At 45.0% G+C, this 19,490-nt stretch overlaps 1 protein-coding gene across 1 annotated transcript in view; it reads left to right on the top strand.

Moving 5' to 3' along the window:
• CREBBP (CREB binding protein) overlaps positions 1 to 19,490 on the top strand; it is a 918,877-nt gene that overhangs the window by 183,761 nt on the left and 715,626 nt on the right. The window contains exon 5 of the mRNA XM_029576620.1: positions 11,870 to 11,983. Coding sequence (XP_029432480.1) covers positions 11,870 to 11,983 — 114 coding nt within the window. The remainder of the gene's footprint in view (positions 1 to 11,869; positions 11,984 to 19,490) is intronic.

Below are 19,490 nucleotides of genomic sequence, written 5' to 3'. Positions count from 1 at the left end.
CGCAAACACACCTGCCCTAACTTCCCTTAGGGTACAGGTTCTCTGTTTCCCTTTTCAGGCTAGGCTGTGCCCCTGAGACAGCTGGAGGATTCCTCTCCCCCGGAACCTACCTCCATTTCCTTCTCTCCTCTTGCTTCCTGGCACTGGCTTTTTCTGGCCCCTGCCGCTACCTAGGCCCGCCCTCTTCCTCTAGCTCCCTAGGCTCACCTGTGTGACTCATTAGTCCAAGTCTGCCACCTGCTCTCCTCCAGGCTCTCCCCACAGGTCAGGTGGTGGTTCTAGGAACCTGGGACTTGTAGTTTCTCGCCCTCACCTGCTCCCCCTGCTGGCTGGCTCTAGTATTACTAGCCACCTTATGGTATCTTATCCATTCCTGCCCCCGGCAGCGCTGCACTCCATCACATGATGTTTGCTGCAATGCATTCGATGATAGGGGAGATGTCAGTATCTAGGTTTTTACCGGGTTGCTCAGAAATTAATGCCTGCCCTTGGGCTCAACCTGGAATTCATTGCCATCAATCTCCTAAGCTAATAGCTACAGATTAGAAGACAAGACCATAGTGTGGAGAGAGACTGAGTGGCAGCAAAAGCCTCAAGGCATAGAGTGCAGGGTATCAAAATCAGCACAGAGGCATCAAAAACCCCAAAGTGTAGTGTTTATTCTGTGGCAAACAGTATGGAGGCCTTAAACCCCCACGGCATCTTGAGACAGGCAAAGGGAACTGTGATACCATGAGAGTGGTCCTTATCTTAGGAGGGTGCCGGAGGACAGAGCAGTCTGGACTCTGGATGTTTTCTTGACAGAATAAATTGATTATTCACAGCACAACAGAAAATGGTCTGCTTACCTCAGCAGCTTAAAATCAAAAGTTACAGTAATCACAAAGTCTTAGCATAGAATCTGCCACCTTATCCTCCCCAAGGTTTTCTTGTTCCCTCTTAGGCCTGCTCTTTTATACCGCAGCTTAAGGAAACACTCTTGGTCAGGTTTCCTTTGGTGGGTTGCACCTTAAGGTGGACTGGGCTAGATATTAAAAACCAGTCTTCTAAGGTGTTCTGAGAATCTTTCCTGTATACTCCTTCACAGGAACCAAAAATAGTTGTATGAGCAGCAAAGGCAGCATCAATAGTGGAATGAATAGTTACCTAAGGCACTGCAAAGCAGCAAAACATTATCAGTAGTGGCAGGTCTTCTGCAAGGCCCCATGAAATAGAATCAGTTTTGAAAATAATGCCTTTGTTACCTCAGGAGCAGGCTGGGCAGTAACGGTAGCAGACTTAGACAGCAAGGCATAGAGCAGGAGTGGCCAACTCTGGTCCTCAAGGGCCTCAAACAGACCTGCTTTTCAGGATATCCACAATGAACATGCATGAGAGAGATTTGCAAATACTGACATCAGTAGCATGGGATCTACTTAGTGTTTGGGTACTTCCCAGGTACTTGTAGTCTGGATGGGATGCTGGGCTTGATGGACCCTTGGTCTGACCCAGTATGGCAATTTGTTTTTATGTCTCCATTGTATGTAATTCTATTTATGTAATATTTATTATAGATATCCAGAAAATCAGGTTTGTTTTGTTTTTGATAATTGGAGTGGCCACCCCTGGTATAGAGCCATGAAAGAAATGGGGGTGAGAGGAGAAACTTGTAATTTTTTTTTCTCTTAACGTTATTTCTTTATGGGGACAAAACACCTCAGAATAAACCAGAGAGAAGTACACTGGGAGACCTAGGCTGGGATCCTAGAGTAATACAACAAAACAGCATGTTGGAGAACCAGAAAAGATGTGGGATTGGAGGAGAAACTTGTAATCTTTTTTTCTTTTTTTACATTTTATTTTTTGGGGAAAACCACCCCAGTATAACTGAGAAAGAAGCGGGTGGGAGAAATAGGCTGGGATCCAAGCAGCAAACACAAAGAGGCAGCAAGAGCTCCAAAATGTAGCAACAGGAGGAAGGCAGAGTGGCAGCAGAACCACCAATGTGTAGCGTCAGGAGCAGGACAGCAAGCTAGAGTGCCAGCAACATCCTTAAGATGTTTTGTCATCCAGACATGTGCCTGCATATTCTGGGAAACCTAGTAAAAACAGATTGATTTTCAAGAAAACCAACTTTTCCTTCAACTATAGTGCCAGCCTTGAACAATGAGGGCTCATTATTCTCCCTGTCATTGAGAAGATACTTTATCGCAGGACAAGCAGGATGGTAGTCTTCACATATGGGTGACGACATTGATGGAGCCCTGGTACGGAAAACTTTCTGTCAAAGTTTCTAGAAACTTTTGACTGGCCCTGTGAGGCCACTGAGCATGCCCAGTATGCCATGATATTCTCTGCCACAGGGGGTCTCTCTTCAGTCTTCGTTTTTCCGTGCTGCTGTAAGCATCGCGGAGCAAGGAGCCTTATGAGTTTTCCTTACAATATTACCTGACTAAAGTCATTTCTCAAAATTTTTTCTCCCATAAGGGATCTCTCTGATTTCCACCGGCTGGTGAGTTATTGCAGTCTCGTTTTCACTTTTAAGTAAAAACTTCCTTTCATAATTTTCTTTCCTCTTTTTCATTGACGGCTGTCTACAGAAAATGGCTTCCGGATTTAAAAAATGTCCGGTTTGTAATAGGACAATGCCCATAACAGATCCACACCTAGAGTGTGTTCTCTGTTTAGGAGATAAACATGATATCTCATCCTGCCCTCAATGTGCAGAGATGACAAAGGAAGGAAACTTTGACAGGAGAAGATGGAACGTCTTTTTCACCTTCAGCTTCTTCCTTCTCCTTCAACATCAACAAAATCGTCCCCGGTGGGTGTTTCAAAGCGAATATTGTTGAAAAAACGTCATCTGGAGGGGTCCGGAGATCACCCATTGCCATCGACTTCGGCATCGACAAGGTCAGTAGTCACACATCGACCAAAACATCGTCACAGACATCGATACACTCAGACTCCAGCGACGCCTCTCTCCCCGGAGGAACTGACCGCTAAACGGCTTAAACCTCAGGAAACTCTGCTACCCTTGGTGCTGGGGCCTATACCTCCATCACTTTCAGCTGCTCTGTCTCCAGCTGTTTCGCAGGAATTGTCAGAATTTATCCGGCAAGCGGTGCTCCAGGCCCTTAAAGAACAGACACCTATTCCGGCGACTTTGCCGGTGCCGTCGCCAATGCTGGTCTTGAACCGATGCTGGTGATTGCACCGAAGCTGGTGACTACAATGATGCCGGCGACCCCTGTTGATGCTGGTACCGATACCGATGCTGACGAGTCCGTCTATGCTGGTACCTACATCCACTCCAGCTAAGGTGATGCCAGCACGACCACCGAAGGCACCAACGCCATCTTCGATTCTAGCGCCGACACCATCGATGCCAATCTCACCTGGAGACCCAGGACATCCAGAGCTGGCACTCTACTAACTTTTAATGAAGAAATTTGATGAGGTGGTCGGGGCTCTTCCTCCCATACCTCGGAAAGAACACCCTGAGGAGTCACCCCTTGATGACCCGCAACCAGGTCCTTCAGGGATTCCTCGACTGCTTAGAACTTATCCAATTTCTCCACCTAGACAAGATCCATATGATACTTATTTTTTATTATTTTTATTTAACAGCTTTTAATATACCGGTGTTCGTGCGGGCACATCACGCCGGTTTACAATAAAACTTGAGAAAGGAGGAAAATTACAAAAAACAGGGAGCGGGTGAGGGAGCAGGTGAGAAAGGGGGGCGGGAGTGAGGGGGATAGATAGAGGAGGAAGGGATAGCGGCTGAGAAAGTAGAGGAGAGTAACCATAATTGAGGTGGAGGTATTTACAGGAGGAGGTATTTACAGCAGAAGGACTAGGAGTGATACACACTCAGATACCTGAGTGTGTATTACTCAGATACCTGAGTGTGTACTGATACACACTCAGGTATCTGAGTGTGTACTTGGAGTGATACACACTCAGATACCTCATCTGAAGCTTTCATGTCAGATCCTTCACTACTGGATCCAAGGAAAAAATCTCCACTGGAAGATTTATCATTCACAACTTTTATCCAGGAAATGGCTGACACCATACCTTTCACCTTGATCACAGAGCAAGATGTAAGGCAGCAAACATTGGAGGTTCTCCAATTTGTAGACCCTCTGAAGCAAGTGGTAGCCATACCCATCCATGATGTCCTTCTGGAATTACAACATTGGATTTGGGAACATCCATGCTCAGTGCCTGCTGTTAACAAAAGTATGGACACTACATATTTGGTGCAGCTTGCTCCTGGCTACCAAATATCACAGCTTCCCCACCAGTCCGTAGTGGTAGAGTCTGCGCAAAAGAAGTCCAAGAGAATAAGCCCACATTTCTAAAATCCCCCGGGTAGAGATCATAGATTCTTAGATTCCCTGGGACGAAAGGTCTATCAAGGAGCCATATTAAATTCTAAGATATCTTCGTATCAATTATACATGACTCAGTACCAAAGAAATCTGTGGAAGCAGATGCAGGACTTTATACCATCACTTCATCACAACATCAAGAAGCAGCCCAAGCAATCATCCACAAAGGGCTGGAGGCTGGCAAACACAAAGTCTGTGCGGCCTATAATTGTTTCGAGACATCTTCCAGAGTGGCTGCATCGGGAATAAGTGCCAGACGGGCATGGCTTAAAGCCTCAGACCTCAGGCCTGAAGTCCAGGAGAAGTTAGTAGATCTCCCATGTCTTGGTGATAATCTTTTTGGATCTAAAGTACAGGATGCAGTTGCTCAATTGAAAGAGCATACAGAAACCCTAAGGCAACTTTCATTGATCCCGCAGGATCCACCTACACAGCCAACTCGTAGGCCTCAAATGAAAGATTCTAGGAGACCCTTCTACAGACAAAGGTGGTATTACCCCCCCCCCCCCCCCAAACATCTAGGAGCAGGTCTTCTAGGTCGCAACAAAGACCTCAGCCCAGACAACCTAGAACAGCTAGGCCTCAACCTCTGCCACAGACTGGACCAGTAGGGGGCCGAGTAACCTCCTTTTACAACCATTGGTTACAAATAACAACAGACCAATGGGTACTAGCAATAATATCTCGAGGTTACCAACTCAATTTCCTCTCAATTCCCACAGATTCTCCTCCAATATCTCTCTCTCTAGGAGAAAATCACATAATCCAATTGCAAGAAGAACTATCCACCCTTCTGAGAGCCAGGGCTGTAGAGCCAGTACCCCGATCTCAGCAGGGCAGAGGGTTCTATTCCTGTTATTTCCTCATTCCAAAGAAAACCGGAGGCCTACGTCCCATCCTAGACCTCTGAAATCTCAACAGATTTCTGAAGAAAGAAAAGTTCAGGATGGTTTCTCTAGGCACCATGCTTCCACTTCTTCAAACAGGAGATTGGCTTTGTTCTCTGGATCTTCAAGATGCTTACGCTCACATTCCAATATTCCCTCCTCATTTCAAGTATCTGCGTTTCATGGTAGGTCATCAGCATTTCCAGTACAGAGTACTATCATTCGGACTTGCCTCTGCTCCCAGAGTATTCACCAAATGTCTGGCAGTAATAGCAGCACACTTGCACAAGGAAAGTGTCCACGTCTTCCCTTATCTGGACAACTGGCTCATCAGAAGTCAATCTTAACAAGGAGCTCTGACTTCTCTCAGTTGAACAATCACTCTACTTCACTCCATGGTCTTTCTCATCAAATATCAAAAGTCCCATCTCACTCCGTCTCACCTACTTCAATTCATAGGAGCAGAATTGAACACCATACTCTCAAAGGCCTTTCTACCCGACGATCGAGCAGAAATACTTTCCCTACTGACAAACTCGATTCACTCAAGCAACAGCTCATCAGTTTCTAACCTTACTAGGCCACATGGCATCCACAGTTCATGTCACTCCTATGGCCAGACTAGCCATGAGAATAATGCAGTGGACTCTAAGATCACAATGGATTCAAGCCATTCAACCACTTTCCTCTCCAATTCAAGTAACCCACCAACTATGTTCCTCTCTACTTTGGTGGGCGAACAAGGACAATTTGCGCAAGGGCCTACCCTTCCAACAACCGGTCCCACAGATAACTTTAACTACAGATGCATCCACTTGGGTTGAGGAGCTCACATAGACAATCTCCAAATCCAGGGGACTTGGGACAAAACTCGAAGCAACATTTCAAATCAATTTCCTGGAACTTCGAGCTATACGTTTTGCGCTGCATGCGTTCAAGGACTGCTTTTCACACAAGACTGTTCTGATCCAAACGGACAACACAGTAGCCATGTGGTACATCAACAAACAGGGAAGTACGGGCTCGTATCTCCTTTGTCAAGAAGCTGCACAGATTTGGGACTTGGCCCTAACACATTCAATATTTCTCCGAGCCACTTATCTGGCAGGCATTCACAGTGTACTGGTGGATCGACTCAGTCGTCAATTCCAACCACACGAGTGGTCCATGGATCCCTCGGTAGCGACCAGGATATTTCAACGTTGGGGACAACCAACAATAGACCTCTTTGCGTCACACCTGAATCACAAAGTGGACAGATTCTGTTCTCTACACAAACAGAAAAACCAGCCAGCCAAGGACGCCTTTGCTCACCCTTGGAACTCAGGCCTTCTATACGAGTATCCTCAGATACCGCTCATAACCAAAACTCTAGTGAAGCTACAACAGGACAAGGGGTCCATGATACTCATAGCCCCGTATTGGCCTCGACAAGTATGGTTTCCCACACTTCTAGACCTCTCGATCAGGGATCCAATTCATCTGGGAGTAGTTCCCAATCTCATAACTCAGGATCAGGGTCAGTTGCGCCATCCCAACCTTCAATCCCTATCCCTGAAAGCCTGGATGTTGAAAGTTTGATTTTACAACCACTCAATCTTTTAACAAATGTATCTCAAGTGCTTATTTATTTATTTATTTATTTCACTTTATATACCGACTTTCAAATTCATTTCAAGACGGTTTACAAAAAATTAAGTTGCAGTAGCAACACTCAAATACATTTAAAACAATCCTTACACATTTTACAACACACAAAATTTAAACTAAAACATTTTAAATACCACTTTAAATACAGCCATACACTAGAACCCCACCTCTTCTTCCCCTATCGTCGTACCATTTATCCTCTATCCCATCCTCCTGCTTGCTTAATCTTCCCCTTATTAAGCCTCCTTTCCACCCTCACCCAACTAGACTTCTCACTATTAACCCTGCTTAACCCTCCTCAATCTCTGAAAGTAAAATAAGAAAGGTCCATTAATTAGCATTAATTAGCATAAGCCCTTTCAAATAGCCAGGTTTTAATTTGCTTCCTAAAACTACTGATGTTCTCCTCTAACCGAATCTCAACAGGCAAAGAGTTCCACAACTTTGGTCCTGCCAAGGACAAAGATCTTTCCCTCACTGAGCTCAAATGAGCCAGTTTGGGTGATGGAATAGTTAGCAGGGCCTGCCCAAGAGATCTCAGGTTCCGTACTGGAGCATGAATGCGCAGTGAGGCATTTAGCCATTCAGAATTTGTGCCATAAATGGCCTTATGTATTAAAGTTAAACATTTATATTGTATACGGGCCTGCACCGGCAACCAATGTAAACCCATCAGTACTGGGGAAACGTAAGAACTATTCTTCAAAATGGAAAAGATTTATTTTGTGGTGCATACAAGAGTATTGATCCTTTTTCCTGCCCCACAACTTCTCTACTAGACTACTTATGTCATCTTTCAGACTCTTGTCTCCAGACTTCATCTGTCAGAGTACACCTAAGTGCAATCTTAGCCTACCATAACAAGATGGGAGATGCACCAATATCCATACATCCTCTTGTCAGTAGATTTATGAGAGGTTTAATTCACCTTAAACCACCAATTCGGCCACCAGTCATAGAATGGGACCTGAATGGTCTTAACAAGACTCATGGGTTCTCCTTTCGAACCCATGAATTCCTGTGATCTTAAATTTCTCACATGGAAGACTATCTTCCTCATAGCCATTACATCGGCTAGAAGGGTTAGTGAGTTACAAGCACTTGTCACGTACTCACCCTATACAGAATTCCTACATGACAGAGTGGTTCTCCGTACACATCCAAAATTCCTTCCCAAAGTAGTTACGGAATTCCACTTGAACCAATCCATAGTTTTACCCACATTCTTTCCAAGGCCTCATTCTCACCAAGGAGAACGGGCCTTACATACCTTGGACTGTAAATGTGCACTAGCATTTTACTTAGACCACACTGCAGTCCATAGGAAATCCACTCAGCTCTTTGTATCTTATGATCCAAACGAACCGGGAAAAGCAGTGGGTAAACATACTCTATCCAACTGGTTAGCAGATTGCATACAGTTTTGCTATGAAAAAGCAGGCCTTCCTCTCCAAGGGCGAGTAAAGGTGCACTCAGTAAGAGCAATGTCAACCTCAGTAGCACACTATCGTTCAGTGCCAATTCTTGACACATGTAAAGCAGCAACATGGAGTTCTTTACACACCTTTGCAGCTCATTACTGTTTGGACAAGCAGGGACGACTAGATTCAGCCTATGGACAATCTGTCTTAAAGAACTTGTTTCCAGTTTAACCCCAACTCCTTCCACATCCAATTTGCTTTGACCTTTGGCTGCCTCATTTTCAACAACAATACATTCTGTTGCTTCACTACAAAATGACTCAGTCTCTAGCTTGCTATTCACCTATATGTGAGGACTAGCATCCTGCTTGTCCTGGGATAAAGCAAAATTGCTTACCTTCTAATAGGTGTTATCCCAGGACAGCAGGATGTAGACATCACGAAACCCACCCGCCACCCCGCGGAGTTGTCCAATATGTTTATTTTATTTTTGCTAAAGCTTATTGCTACATACGAGACTGAATAGAGACCCCTGTGGCAGAGAATATCATGGCATGCTGGGCATGCTCAGTGACCTCACAGGGCCAGTCAAACGTTTCTAGAAACCTTGACAGAAAGGTTTCCAAACCAGGGCTCCATCAATGATGTCACCCATATGTGAGGACTACATCCTGCTGTCCTGAGATAACACCTATTACAAAGTAAGCAACTTTGCTTTCTCTGGGTATGCTGGTTGGTAGGCAGGAAAGATAATGCTGGGCTAGATCTGGCGAGACTGGACTTGTGTTGTATGCCAGCAGATCCATGGCCATGACCTCCATGGGCTCTGTCAGATAGCGTGTCACAGAAATTTCTGCTGGGGTCTCCTTTGCTGAGGTGAGTCGAGGATCTCTACTACCAGCTGCTCTAGGTATGGCCTGCACCAAGAGAGACAAGTTTGTGGGGACATTGTGGCTGTGGTGTGTTGAGATGGGGAAGGAAGTGGTAACTCTTGCTGTCTCTACTCTCTGGAGTAGCTACTCTTTTCTTTACTATGTCCCCACTGTACCTCTGCCTCCAATGCTCCTGTTCACATACCCTAGCCACCATTATCTCTTTCATGTAAATAAGATGCTGAGACTGGAGGGCGAGACTCCCTTTCACCCGTAGGTCACAAAGCGTGGAAAGCATGTAAGTATTGTGTTCTGTCAGAGTTTTCAGTATCTCTTGCATGTGCTGCTGCAAGGAATCTACAAACTGCAACACCTTTGCTTTTATTCTCCCTTGTTCATGGAAACTCTCTAACTTCTCCAGAATTTTTACTGTGGGGATGACCCTGCCCAGGGTGGCACTTCTGGACCTCAGATCCTCAGTTGTATCCTTGAAGGGCTTCAGTACTTGTATCAGCTGATTCATCACTACATAATCATGATGCCCGAAGGGGTGTTCCACACCTATCCTGTTTCAAGAGACGGGTCATGAAGGGGTGTCTGCTGCTCCACTAACTTCTGCAACATCGTGGAATTCCAGCAGGTGGTGAATCATCCGCTTATGAGGAATCCCAGATTCTTCCTGCTGCTCATGCAGAAGCTGCTACCCTTCATGCGACAGTGAAAATATCTTGCTGTCTTGCTGCATCCCTTGATCAGCTCCTTCAGGACTGCAATCCCATGTTTCTTGGACATCCCTCACTGCCAATTGCAGCAGTAGCACAAAGCAGCAGAACCCCTGATAGCTCTTACCTCTCAGGCATTGCTTAGTTGACATAGTTACCTGTCTCACTGCAGCTCTTTTACATGGGCCATAGACTTGAATGGCTAATAGAAAATAATGAAATGAAAATGGTAGTTTTATAGTCATGGGCATCCATTTGTTTCAGCAGGCCACAAATGACATGAAAATGGTCCCATTTGTTGCATTTTACATATTTGTTTGAAAAGAATACACATCCCTAGCATTCACTTTTTCAAAATCTGTGAGCTCTAGGCCTTAGTGCTTTATAGTGAGTTTCTTCACAATAGGGTGATGTTTAGTACTAATTCCAAGTTCCTGCCTAAGGTAGTATCGGAATTCCACATTAGTCATTCTACCAACAGTTTTCCTAGGTCAGTTGCTCATGGAGTGTATCGGCCCTGTGGTTACTGCATTGCAAAAGAATTGTTGCCTTTTATTTGAAGCCCATAGAAGGATCGCCCAGCATTTTGTTTCTTTTGATCCGAATAGTCCAAGCTTCTCAGTGAGGAACAATGCCATATCCAGCTGCATGATAGATTGTATCTGTCATTTTTATACACTTGCAGGCCTTATCTGAGGAGGGCTTAGGGTAGTGATGACTGTTTAGGTTTTATTATATTTGTTATACTGCAAGTCTACAGTATATTCCAAGTGTTGCCAACCTAAAGTCTATCTCCATGGAACAGATTTGCAAATCTATAACATGGTGTTCAGCCAATACATTAAGCAGTCTTGATGATTTGTTCATCCTACAAGGCCTGTTTTATAAATTAGTTTTCAACTCCTTGCCACCCATGGTTCATTCCTGTTTGGTTTCCGAGTTTTCTGTCTGTGTTCTTTGTTATATTCTGCCCATTGGCATCTTGTTTTCCCCATCTTGTTGGTGACAACCCTTAACTATCTAAATGGCTCATTGCAGTTGCTTGTCATCAGATAAAGCATAATTGCTTGGCACTGAGTTATGTAACTCATTCACTTCCCTCTTATTAGAAGTGTATTTACTCTTTCAAAAAGTTTTAGTACACTGAGCAGTCAGTCTAGTGGCATGAGGGAAGCTGCCGTGTGTGTAAAAATCTTCCTGGATAATGCACAAAGATCCCCCACCTGTGCTGTCACATGACCCATCTCCCTAGCTTATTGCACTGCTTTTATCAGAGGGACACCAGTTACAGGTAAGCAATTGTGAATTTTGCTGTATTGCATTTTTTACTATTTGAAAATGAAAAATGATTCATAAATAAGGGGAAAAAATCTGAGGAAGTGGAGATTGTTCTAATCTCATTTTTGAGACTGAATCAATGTCTATTGATAGCTGAGGAAATGCTCATTCTGTCAGGAAGGATTACAAGTACCAGAGGAAGAGAGCGAGAGGGAGATTTTCTGCCTGAGGAGATCTGATATGCTTATTGGTTTTGTCTTGCATTTCCCAAGATAGAATAACTTATGATCCTGACTTTTGTTGCAGTTTTAGAAATGCAGTTGATGTTGAGGAAAATTCCTGTTCTTTAGATTCACAGAACCTAATTGCAGCAGGCAATCCTGGGAGTAGTGTGATATTAAAGTTCAAAGAAAGAACCCACTGAGACCTAAATGATGGTGATCAGCCCTGTTAATAAAATCTGTGAAATTCATAAATATTAATATTAAAGGGAAAGGTTAAAATTAAACAGAATTGTATAGTTTGGAAGGCAGTCTTTCCAAATGAATAAGAAGCAATCACTTTAAAGGCTTAGGTTCCCTTTATTAAATAGTCAATGAGAAATAAACCATGGGAAAATTTTAACATGCAAATTGGAATGTTTCTCTTTTTGTGTCATAGTTGCCCATTGTGCATCTTCACGACAAATCATCTCTCATTGGAAGAACTGCACACGACATGATTGTCCAGTGTGCCTCCCCTTAAAAAATGCCAGTGATAAGCGAAATCAACAACGTAAGTAGTCTGCACTACTGACAATTTAGTGTGTTGTATAGTCAGATTAGTTAAAGCAAAGACAATGATGGGGGCTCAGAGTTGGCTTACTGATGGATTAATAAATGTGTCAAGCTTGACTGATTTTTCTCTGCCAAACCGTGGAAGCCAAGGTAGACTCCTCACAGTGAATCATCCAAGGAGAGAGGCAAAACAATACATTTAAATTAATATAAGGTGGCTTGAATCATAAATAGTGCAGTTTTTTTGTTGAAGTAAATACGGAAGACTTGTCACACACTAGATCATTTGTCAATACCTTATGGAAGCTCTAACATTTGCAGTCTTAGATAAACCTAGAGTGAACGTTAAAAGTGGAGATTATAATCTAAAATCTCCAACTGGTAAGAGAACAACAGTAGATTTATAAATTCAACATGGCGTAACCATATGCCCTCAATAAAGAAGTTGATTGGTCTGTATTTTATTAATTGCTTTTTTTCATTTTTGGACCCTGCATAAGTTGTTTTTTTTTTTTTTTTTTAAACCTGCTGTTTTATTTAAAACTTGGATGTGGTGTGTGGGACCCAGGTATTCAATCAAGATGTAGACGAGCTGGTTAAGACCCTTAACCAACGGGCGACATGTTTAAAAAATTTGCGGTCCATTTCCTTCCCACTCCTCTCGCCTCCCCCCCTCTCTCCTCTCCCCTCTCCTCCCCCCACTCTCTCCTCTCCCCTCTCCTCCCCCCACTCTCTCTCATCTCCCCTCCCCTCCCCCACTCTCTCCTCTCCTCCCCCCACTCTCTTCTTCTCCCCCACTCTCTCCTCCCCCCCAACTCCCCTCCCACCTCACTCACCTCCCCTCCCTCCCCTCCCCCACCTCACTCCTCACCTCCCTCCTCACTCCTCCTCCCCCACCTCTCTCCTCCCCCCACCTCCCTCTCACCTCCCTCTCACCCCCCCTACCCCACTCTCTCCTCCCTCCTCTCAGCTCACTCTCTCCTTCCTCCCCTCACTCACTCCCCCTCCCTTTCAGCTCATCCACACCTGGCAGACAGGGGGGTGTCCCTCCCTCGCGTGCGCGCCGCTGCTGCTCCTCCCGCTCCTGCTGCTTGTCGTCGTTGTCGCCGCCGCGGCGGCTACTGCTCCTCCCGCTCCTGCTCGTCGCCGCCACTCCTGCTTGCTGCTGCCGCCGCCGCTCCTGCTCCTAAGGAGCAGGCGCCATTTTTTTTTTCGGGCACGCTCCGCTCTGGCCGACGTGCTGCCCGCGCATGCGCGGTAGAGTTGCTCTCTACTGCGCATTTGCGGCACATCGGTCAGGGCTCCCTTATCTAGTAGATATATATTTATATATATATATGAATGAAATGTGGATTTAAAGTGACATGATTAGTTATTCCTTGTCACATTGAAGTGATATAATATGGCTTGTCTGTTAACTGCTGATAAATGCAATGAAATGATGTTTGGTTAGGTAGTAAGTTTGTATAATTAACTGAATTTTTAAAATTATGGTTATGACCTCAATAGTATGTTTGTATTCAAAGTTGATTACATTACAATTTTCTTTTGTTTCAAGCCTGGCCATTTTACTTGCATAAAAATGATCAAAAATAAGGAAAAAACAATTTAACAGAAACTTTGAAGGGAAATAGGTTGGACAGATGATTATATGTGCATGATTAAGTTCTTATAGTTAACTGTTTTAAATTTGCCACTAAGGTAACTTTAACTGAATATTGCACCATTTATGATTCCAACCACACTTATTAATTTATATAATGTATTGTTATGCCCCTCTCTCCTTGATTGATACTTTTTTTTTTTTTTTTTGCTGCATGTTACTTTGTGTCCAGCAGATGTAGAGGAAAATACACCTACAAGTTTTATTCACTTACACAGTTCCCAGTTTGTGCCACTTGAATTTAACTGTTTATTTTTACTATATTTATTGAAGTGTGTATTAGTAAAATACATTGACACTGTGAATAATTCACACAACTTCAGTTGGCACCATTTCAGAGCTACAAGCTTTCTATAATTTTATATTTTGATGGAGTTTGATTGTCTCTGTCATTCTTAGTGACACATTCAGTGTTATACAGTACCTCAGCAAAGGTAGAAATATACTTGACTAAATAACGATCAGAGGAACTGGTATATAAGTTTGACAGTGAAGTTTAAATACCCAACTTATGTTAGTACCAACCAGTGGTGCCCCAAATTTGTTATATCATCTCTATAAGTTCAGGCAGGATGAAGAACAGTAACTGTTGAGAATACAGTGTTACACAAGTGCACTAAAGTAGCAAGTCATAGTAGCCAAGATATTAAAACTGAAAACAGCAGAATTTCAGGTGAAATACACATCTTGATACCATATATCTTGTTTTTTTAAATAATTTCCTTTCTTGCTTGGAGTAGTTCATTTTATACATGTTAGTGTGAAACTGACATGTGAACGTGATAAGAAGCATCATACTCGTAACCTCATCTATTGCCATGCCCTGCACTTGTAGTGCAGGGGCAGCTGCTGGCAGTACCCAGAAAAGGGATTAAAGTTGGAGGAGATCATAGGCGTAGAATATGATAGCACATAAAAGACAAGGTCCATCAAGTCTACCTAGTTGGCTTTCTTTTACAATGATTACATCTTAATTGATCTCTGGCTTTCCCATCATATCTTGAACTTGTTACTGTTTTTGCCATGTATCCACTGTCCTTTCCAGAAGGACCTTGAAGGAGATTGAAACGGTACCCAAAAGAGAAAAAATTTGAAAAAGGGACTTCACAATGTGAGTGGTTTAGAATTGGAAAATAACCATTGGGAGGGGGAAGCTCTTTCCCTTCCATTTGCCTCAGCTTGCAGGGATGATGGTGTCGAGGTTAGCTAGAGCAGTGCTTCTCAACTAGCGTGCCTTCAGAGCTGATTAGATGTGCTGTGTGCTATAGAGAAGTTGCTCTCCTGATGCGCAGATGCAGGCCAGCTCCTGGGCTGTGTCCTTAGCACCTTGCAACAAAGAGATACCAGCAGTGTAACATAAGCATATGTGAGTTCCTTTATGAGAAAATGTGTGATCATGCATGCCTCTTCTTCCTAGCTACAACATGAACCTTGGAGCATAGTAATTAATGGACAGCATGCAGGGCACAGATAGCTGGTTCCATGTTGTTCAGCACACACATTGCACGAAGTATTACTTCCTCTGTCCCCTCCTGAGCTCCCTTTTTTCGATCCTTCTAGTCTTTGTCTTATCCTCAGACTGATAATGGGGATTGAACACTAGATGTGAATTACTCTGAGTGCTAGAGGGAGCAGTAGTGAAGGAGCTGTGGCAGCCAAGCTAACTAATTTTGCCTGCTGCCCACACCACACCAACTTCTCCTTTCCGAGCTTGTATATAGAGGGAACTGTTCCATCATGATGAGTTCATATGTATTTCCATCCCCTCTGTCCCTTTGTTTTAAAAGTTAGAAGAGAGAGTGGTAGGGCATTCATTGCTTCCTTGTACCTTCTTTTGGCCATTTCTTGTCTGCACTACCTACTCTGTGGAGGTTAGAGGGCCATTTTGTTTGAAATGAAAGTGTAAATTGTGATTAGATTATTTCCTTTTCTCAAACTAGCTGCTGAACTCTGACACAGATATGGTTTTTGAGCCTCAGGAAACTCTATTCTACTGGTTTTCCATCCATTCTGAAGATAGACTGCAGTACACTGCAGTGAGAAGACTACCCTGAGCCCTGATGCTTGTCTGTTTCCTATACACTCATAAAAATGCTCAAAGAGTCACCAGCACATATACACTATATGGTTGTGTGAGACATTTTGTGCACACACATTGAGGGTTACATGTGTCTGTCATAAGAATTTTCCATACTGGATTAGACCAAGGATCCATCAAGCCCAGTATCCTGTTTCCAATATTGGGCAATATAGGCCACATGTATCTAGCACAAACCAAACAATAAATAGATCCCATGCTGCTATTGTGCAGTGATAAGTAGTGGCTATTCTTCAAGTCTACTTGGTTAGTAATTTATGGGGCTTCTCTGGGAACGTGTCCAAACCTTTTTAAAACTCAGCTACGCTAACTGTCTTAACCACAACCTCTGGCAATGAATTCCAGAACTTAATAGTGCATTGAGTGAAAAAATGTTCACAGATTTGTTTTGAATGTATTGCTAACTTCATAGAGTATCCCCTAGACTTAGTAATTTTTGAAAGAGTAAATAATCTACATTTACACATTCTATCCACTCATGATTTTATAGACCTCTATCATATCCTCCCTCAGCTATCTCTTCTCCAAGCTAAATAGCTCTAACCTCTTTAGCCTTTCCTCATTGGGAAGTTGTTCATCCCCTTTATAATTTTGGTTGCACTTCTCTGTATCTCTTCCATTGCAACTATTTCTTTTTTGAAATGCGGCGACAGAACTACACACAGTACTCCAGGTGTGGACTCACCATGGAGCGATACATTGATATTTTCCATTCCTTTCCTAATGATTCCTAACATCCTGTTTGCTTTTTTGAGTTCTGTCACACACTGAACCAAGGATTTCAAAGTATTGTACACCATAATGCCCAGGTTGCTAATTCCTAATATGGAACCTAACATCGTGTAACTACACTGTGGGATACTTCCCCCATGTGCATCACTTTGTATTTGTCCCTTAAATTTCATCTGCCATTTAAATGCCCAGTCTTCCAGTCTTGCAAGGTGGTCCTACAATTTTTCACAATTTGCTTGTGATTTAACAACTCGGAATAATTTTGTGCCTGAAAATTTAATTACCTCACTCATTGTTCCCTTTTCCACATCATATATAAATATATAAAAAGCACTGGTTCCAATACAGATTTCTGAGGCATTCCACAGTTTACCATTTTGCACTGAAAATTGATCATTTAGTCCTATTTTCTATTTCCTATCTTTTAACCAGTTTGCAATCTACAATAGGATATTTCCTAGCGTGTAGTAGATGGACTCAGGACCAATGGGTATAGTGTACTCCTGTTAGCAGTTGGAGACTATCAGATTTCAATCTGACATCAGCCCCTAGTACATATACCCCTGCAGGAAGTGCAGCTCTTTGGTATTTTCCGTCTCCATAGCAGTTAGGGACTATCTGCACGCTCTCACAGTGTTAGAACCAAATTCAAAGAAGAAAATCCAAATTTAAAGAAGAAACCTAACTGAAGACGAGCCCTGCTCTCCTGCGGTGATACCTTTGGGTCCCTGGGTCCCAGTTGAGATTCCCGAGGTGATTTCTGTGGTCCCTCGGAGTTGAGCCTCGGTCCGGTGAGTTGAGCCGGAGACTGCCCGGGACGCAACCGGGAAGCGCCGAAGACACAAGGTAAGGTAGAAATCTTCTGCTTGAATCCAGTCTCAGAGGATCGAGGAGGAGCACAGGTCACCAGCCGGGACCAATGCCACCGGGTTGATCCGCCCTAGCAGGGCCAGGCCCCGGCTATTTCCAAGGGTCTACCCACGTGGAGACCCTCCGAGGGGGTCGCCATATTGCCCGTGTGCTCGCCGTCGCCATCTTGGTCCTATTTGCCGCACCGTTTGAGAGCGCACAATTCAAACTAGGCGCACAAAGCACTTGTGTGCATAAACTTACACGTGCATAAAACCTTGTGCGCTTAAGTTGTGCGCACAGAGCCGGGCGCAAATCTACAACTGAACGCACAGCTGCATGCACAACTACACGCTCATCTTAAGCGCACCGGAGTGCATAAGAGTTTATGCGCCGACAGCCGTGGCACCTCCAGAAACAGGGATAAAGGCTCAAGGCCTCTGCCCAGCATGCCACATCAGAGCCGCAGAAAGCGAGGAGGCTGACGCCCTGTGCACGCAGTGCGAAGAGGCCCTGGGAGACCCAGTCCAGGGCCAGTCCCATCCAGGGCCGAGTTGTAACTCCTCAGGGGGTACTCCGGACCTAGCCAGGGGGACCTCCCCACAGATGGGGACCCCCAAGGAACCAGCGCCCCTCAGCTTTGACCCAGCGTCGATATGGATGGAGTTCTTCAAGGGGGATTCATGCCTTTGTTCAAATGCAATCTGAACCTCAGGCTGAGCAGCCACAGGCTCCACAGGAGGACCCTCATGCCCCAGGCTCTTCAAGACCTAGGCACAAGCTTCCACTACCCAGAAGCCCCACCTATGGGGACTCGGACATCTCTGAGGAGGAAAGCGAACCCTTAGAAGAGGGGGAGCTCCCCCCGGGGACAGAGCCTCAGCGAACCATGAGACGCTTCTTCACAAAGGACGAGCTCCTGGACCTGGTCAACCAATGCCCGATGGAGCTCGCTATCCCGGGCCCAGGTACTTCGGGGGAACCTAAACTGAACCCCCTGCTGGAGGGTCTTCAACAGACTTCTCACCATTTCCCTCTGTTACAAGCAGCACAGCAGCTGATTGACCTAGAATGGAATGCTCCGGAGTCCACCTTCAAGGGGGGATGAGCTTTGGCAGCCTTGTACCCCCTGGACCCGGCAACCAAAGATCATCTTGCATGCCCAAGAGTTGATGCCATGGTCTGCGTGGTCTCCAAGCGCACTACTATCCCAGTGGAGGGAGGAGCTGCGCTCAAGGGTGCACATGACCGGCGTCTGGAATCCATCCTCAAACAGTCATTTGACGTAGCCGCTATGTCTCTACAAATTGCGGCCTGCTGCACCGTGGTGACACGTGCCTGCTTATCACAAACCAGGAACAACACCCCGGGAGAAGACATGGAACGAGCAGTATCATTCTCGCGGACGCTGCCTCCGACCTAGTGCGCACTGCGGCCAGAGGAGTGTCCTCAGGTGGCTGCCAGGAGGCAACTCTGACTCCGAAGCTGGTAGGCCGACACATTTTCCAAAACGCGCCTCATGAAGATGCCCTTCAAAGGATCCCTCCTGTTCGGCAGCGAACTAGAGAAACTGGCCGACAAATGGGGCGAGTCCCCATTGCCGCGCCTACCGGAGGATAAGACTAAGAGAAACCAGCGACCCTTCCCCAGGTCCTCCAGGGGCAGAAGTTCACAGCGCTTCAATCCTTACAGGAACAACTATCAAGCCCCCCCGCACTACAGGCAGGAACCAGTCCATTCGGACCAAGCACAACAAGAGGGGGAACCAGCTCGGGTACAGGCCCCATCCGCACCCCTCAATGAGATTCAGCTGACCCATCCAAGGGAAGAAGCCATAGGGGGCAGACTAGCCCTATTCTACCGCAGATGGGTCGAGATAACTTCGGACAAGTGGGTCCTAGCCATCATTCGGGAGGGGTACTACCTGGAATTTCTGCGAATCCCTCTGGACAAGTTCATGGAGTCCCCTTGCCACGACCTCTCCAAGAGGGCGGCAGTGGAAGCTACACTGTCCAGGCTACTGGCCCTCGAGGCCATAACCTCAGTGCCTCCACAAGAGAGAAATACTTGGCATTATTCCATTTATTTTATCGTCCCCAAGAAAGAGGGAACATTCAGGCCCATCCTGGACCTCGTCGGTCAACCGCCACCTCAGGAATCCTC

The sequence above is a fragment of the Rhinatrema bivittatum genome, chromosome 14 (assembly GCF_901001135.1).
Source record: "Rhinatrema bivittatum chromosome 14, aRhiBiv1.1, whole genome shotgun sequence".
Classification (NCBI taxonomy): Eukaryota; Metazoa; Chordata; class Amphibia; order Gymnophiona; family Rhinatrematidae; genus Rhinatrema; species Rhinatrema bivittatum.
Note: the sequence above shows the minus strand (reverse complement) of the source record. Positions and strands in the feature narration are given on the sequence as shown.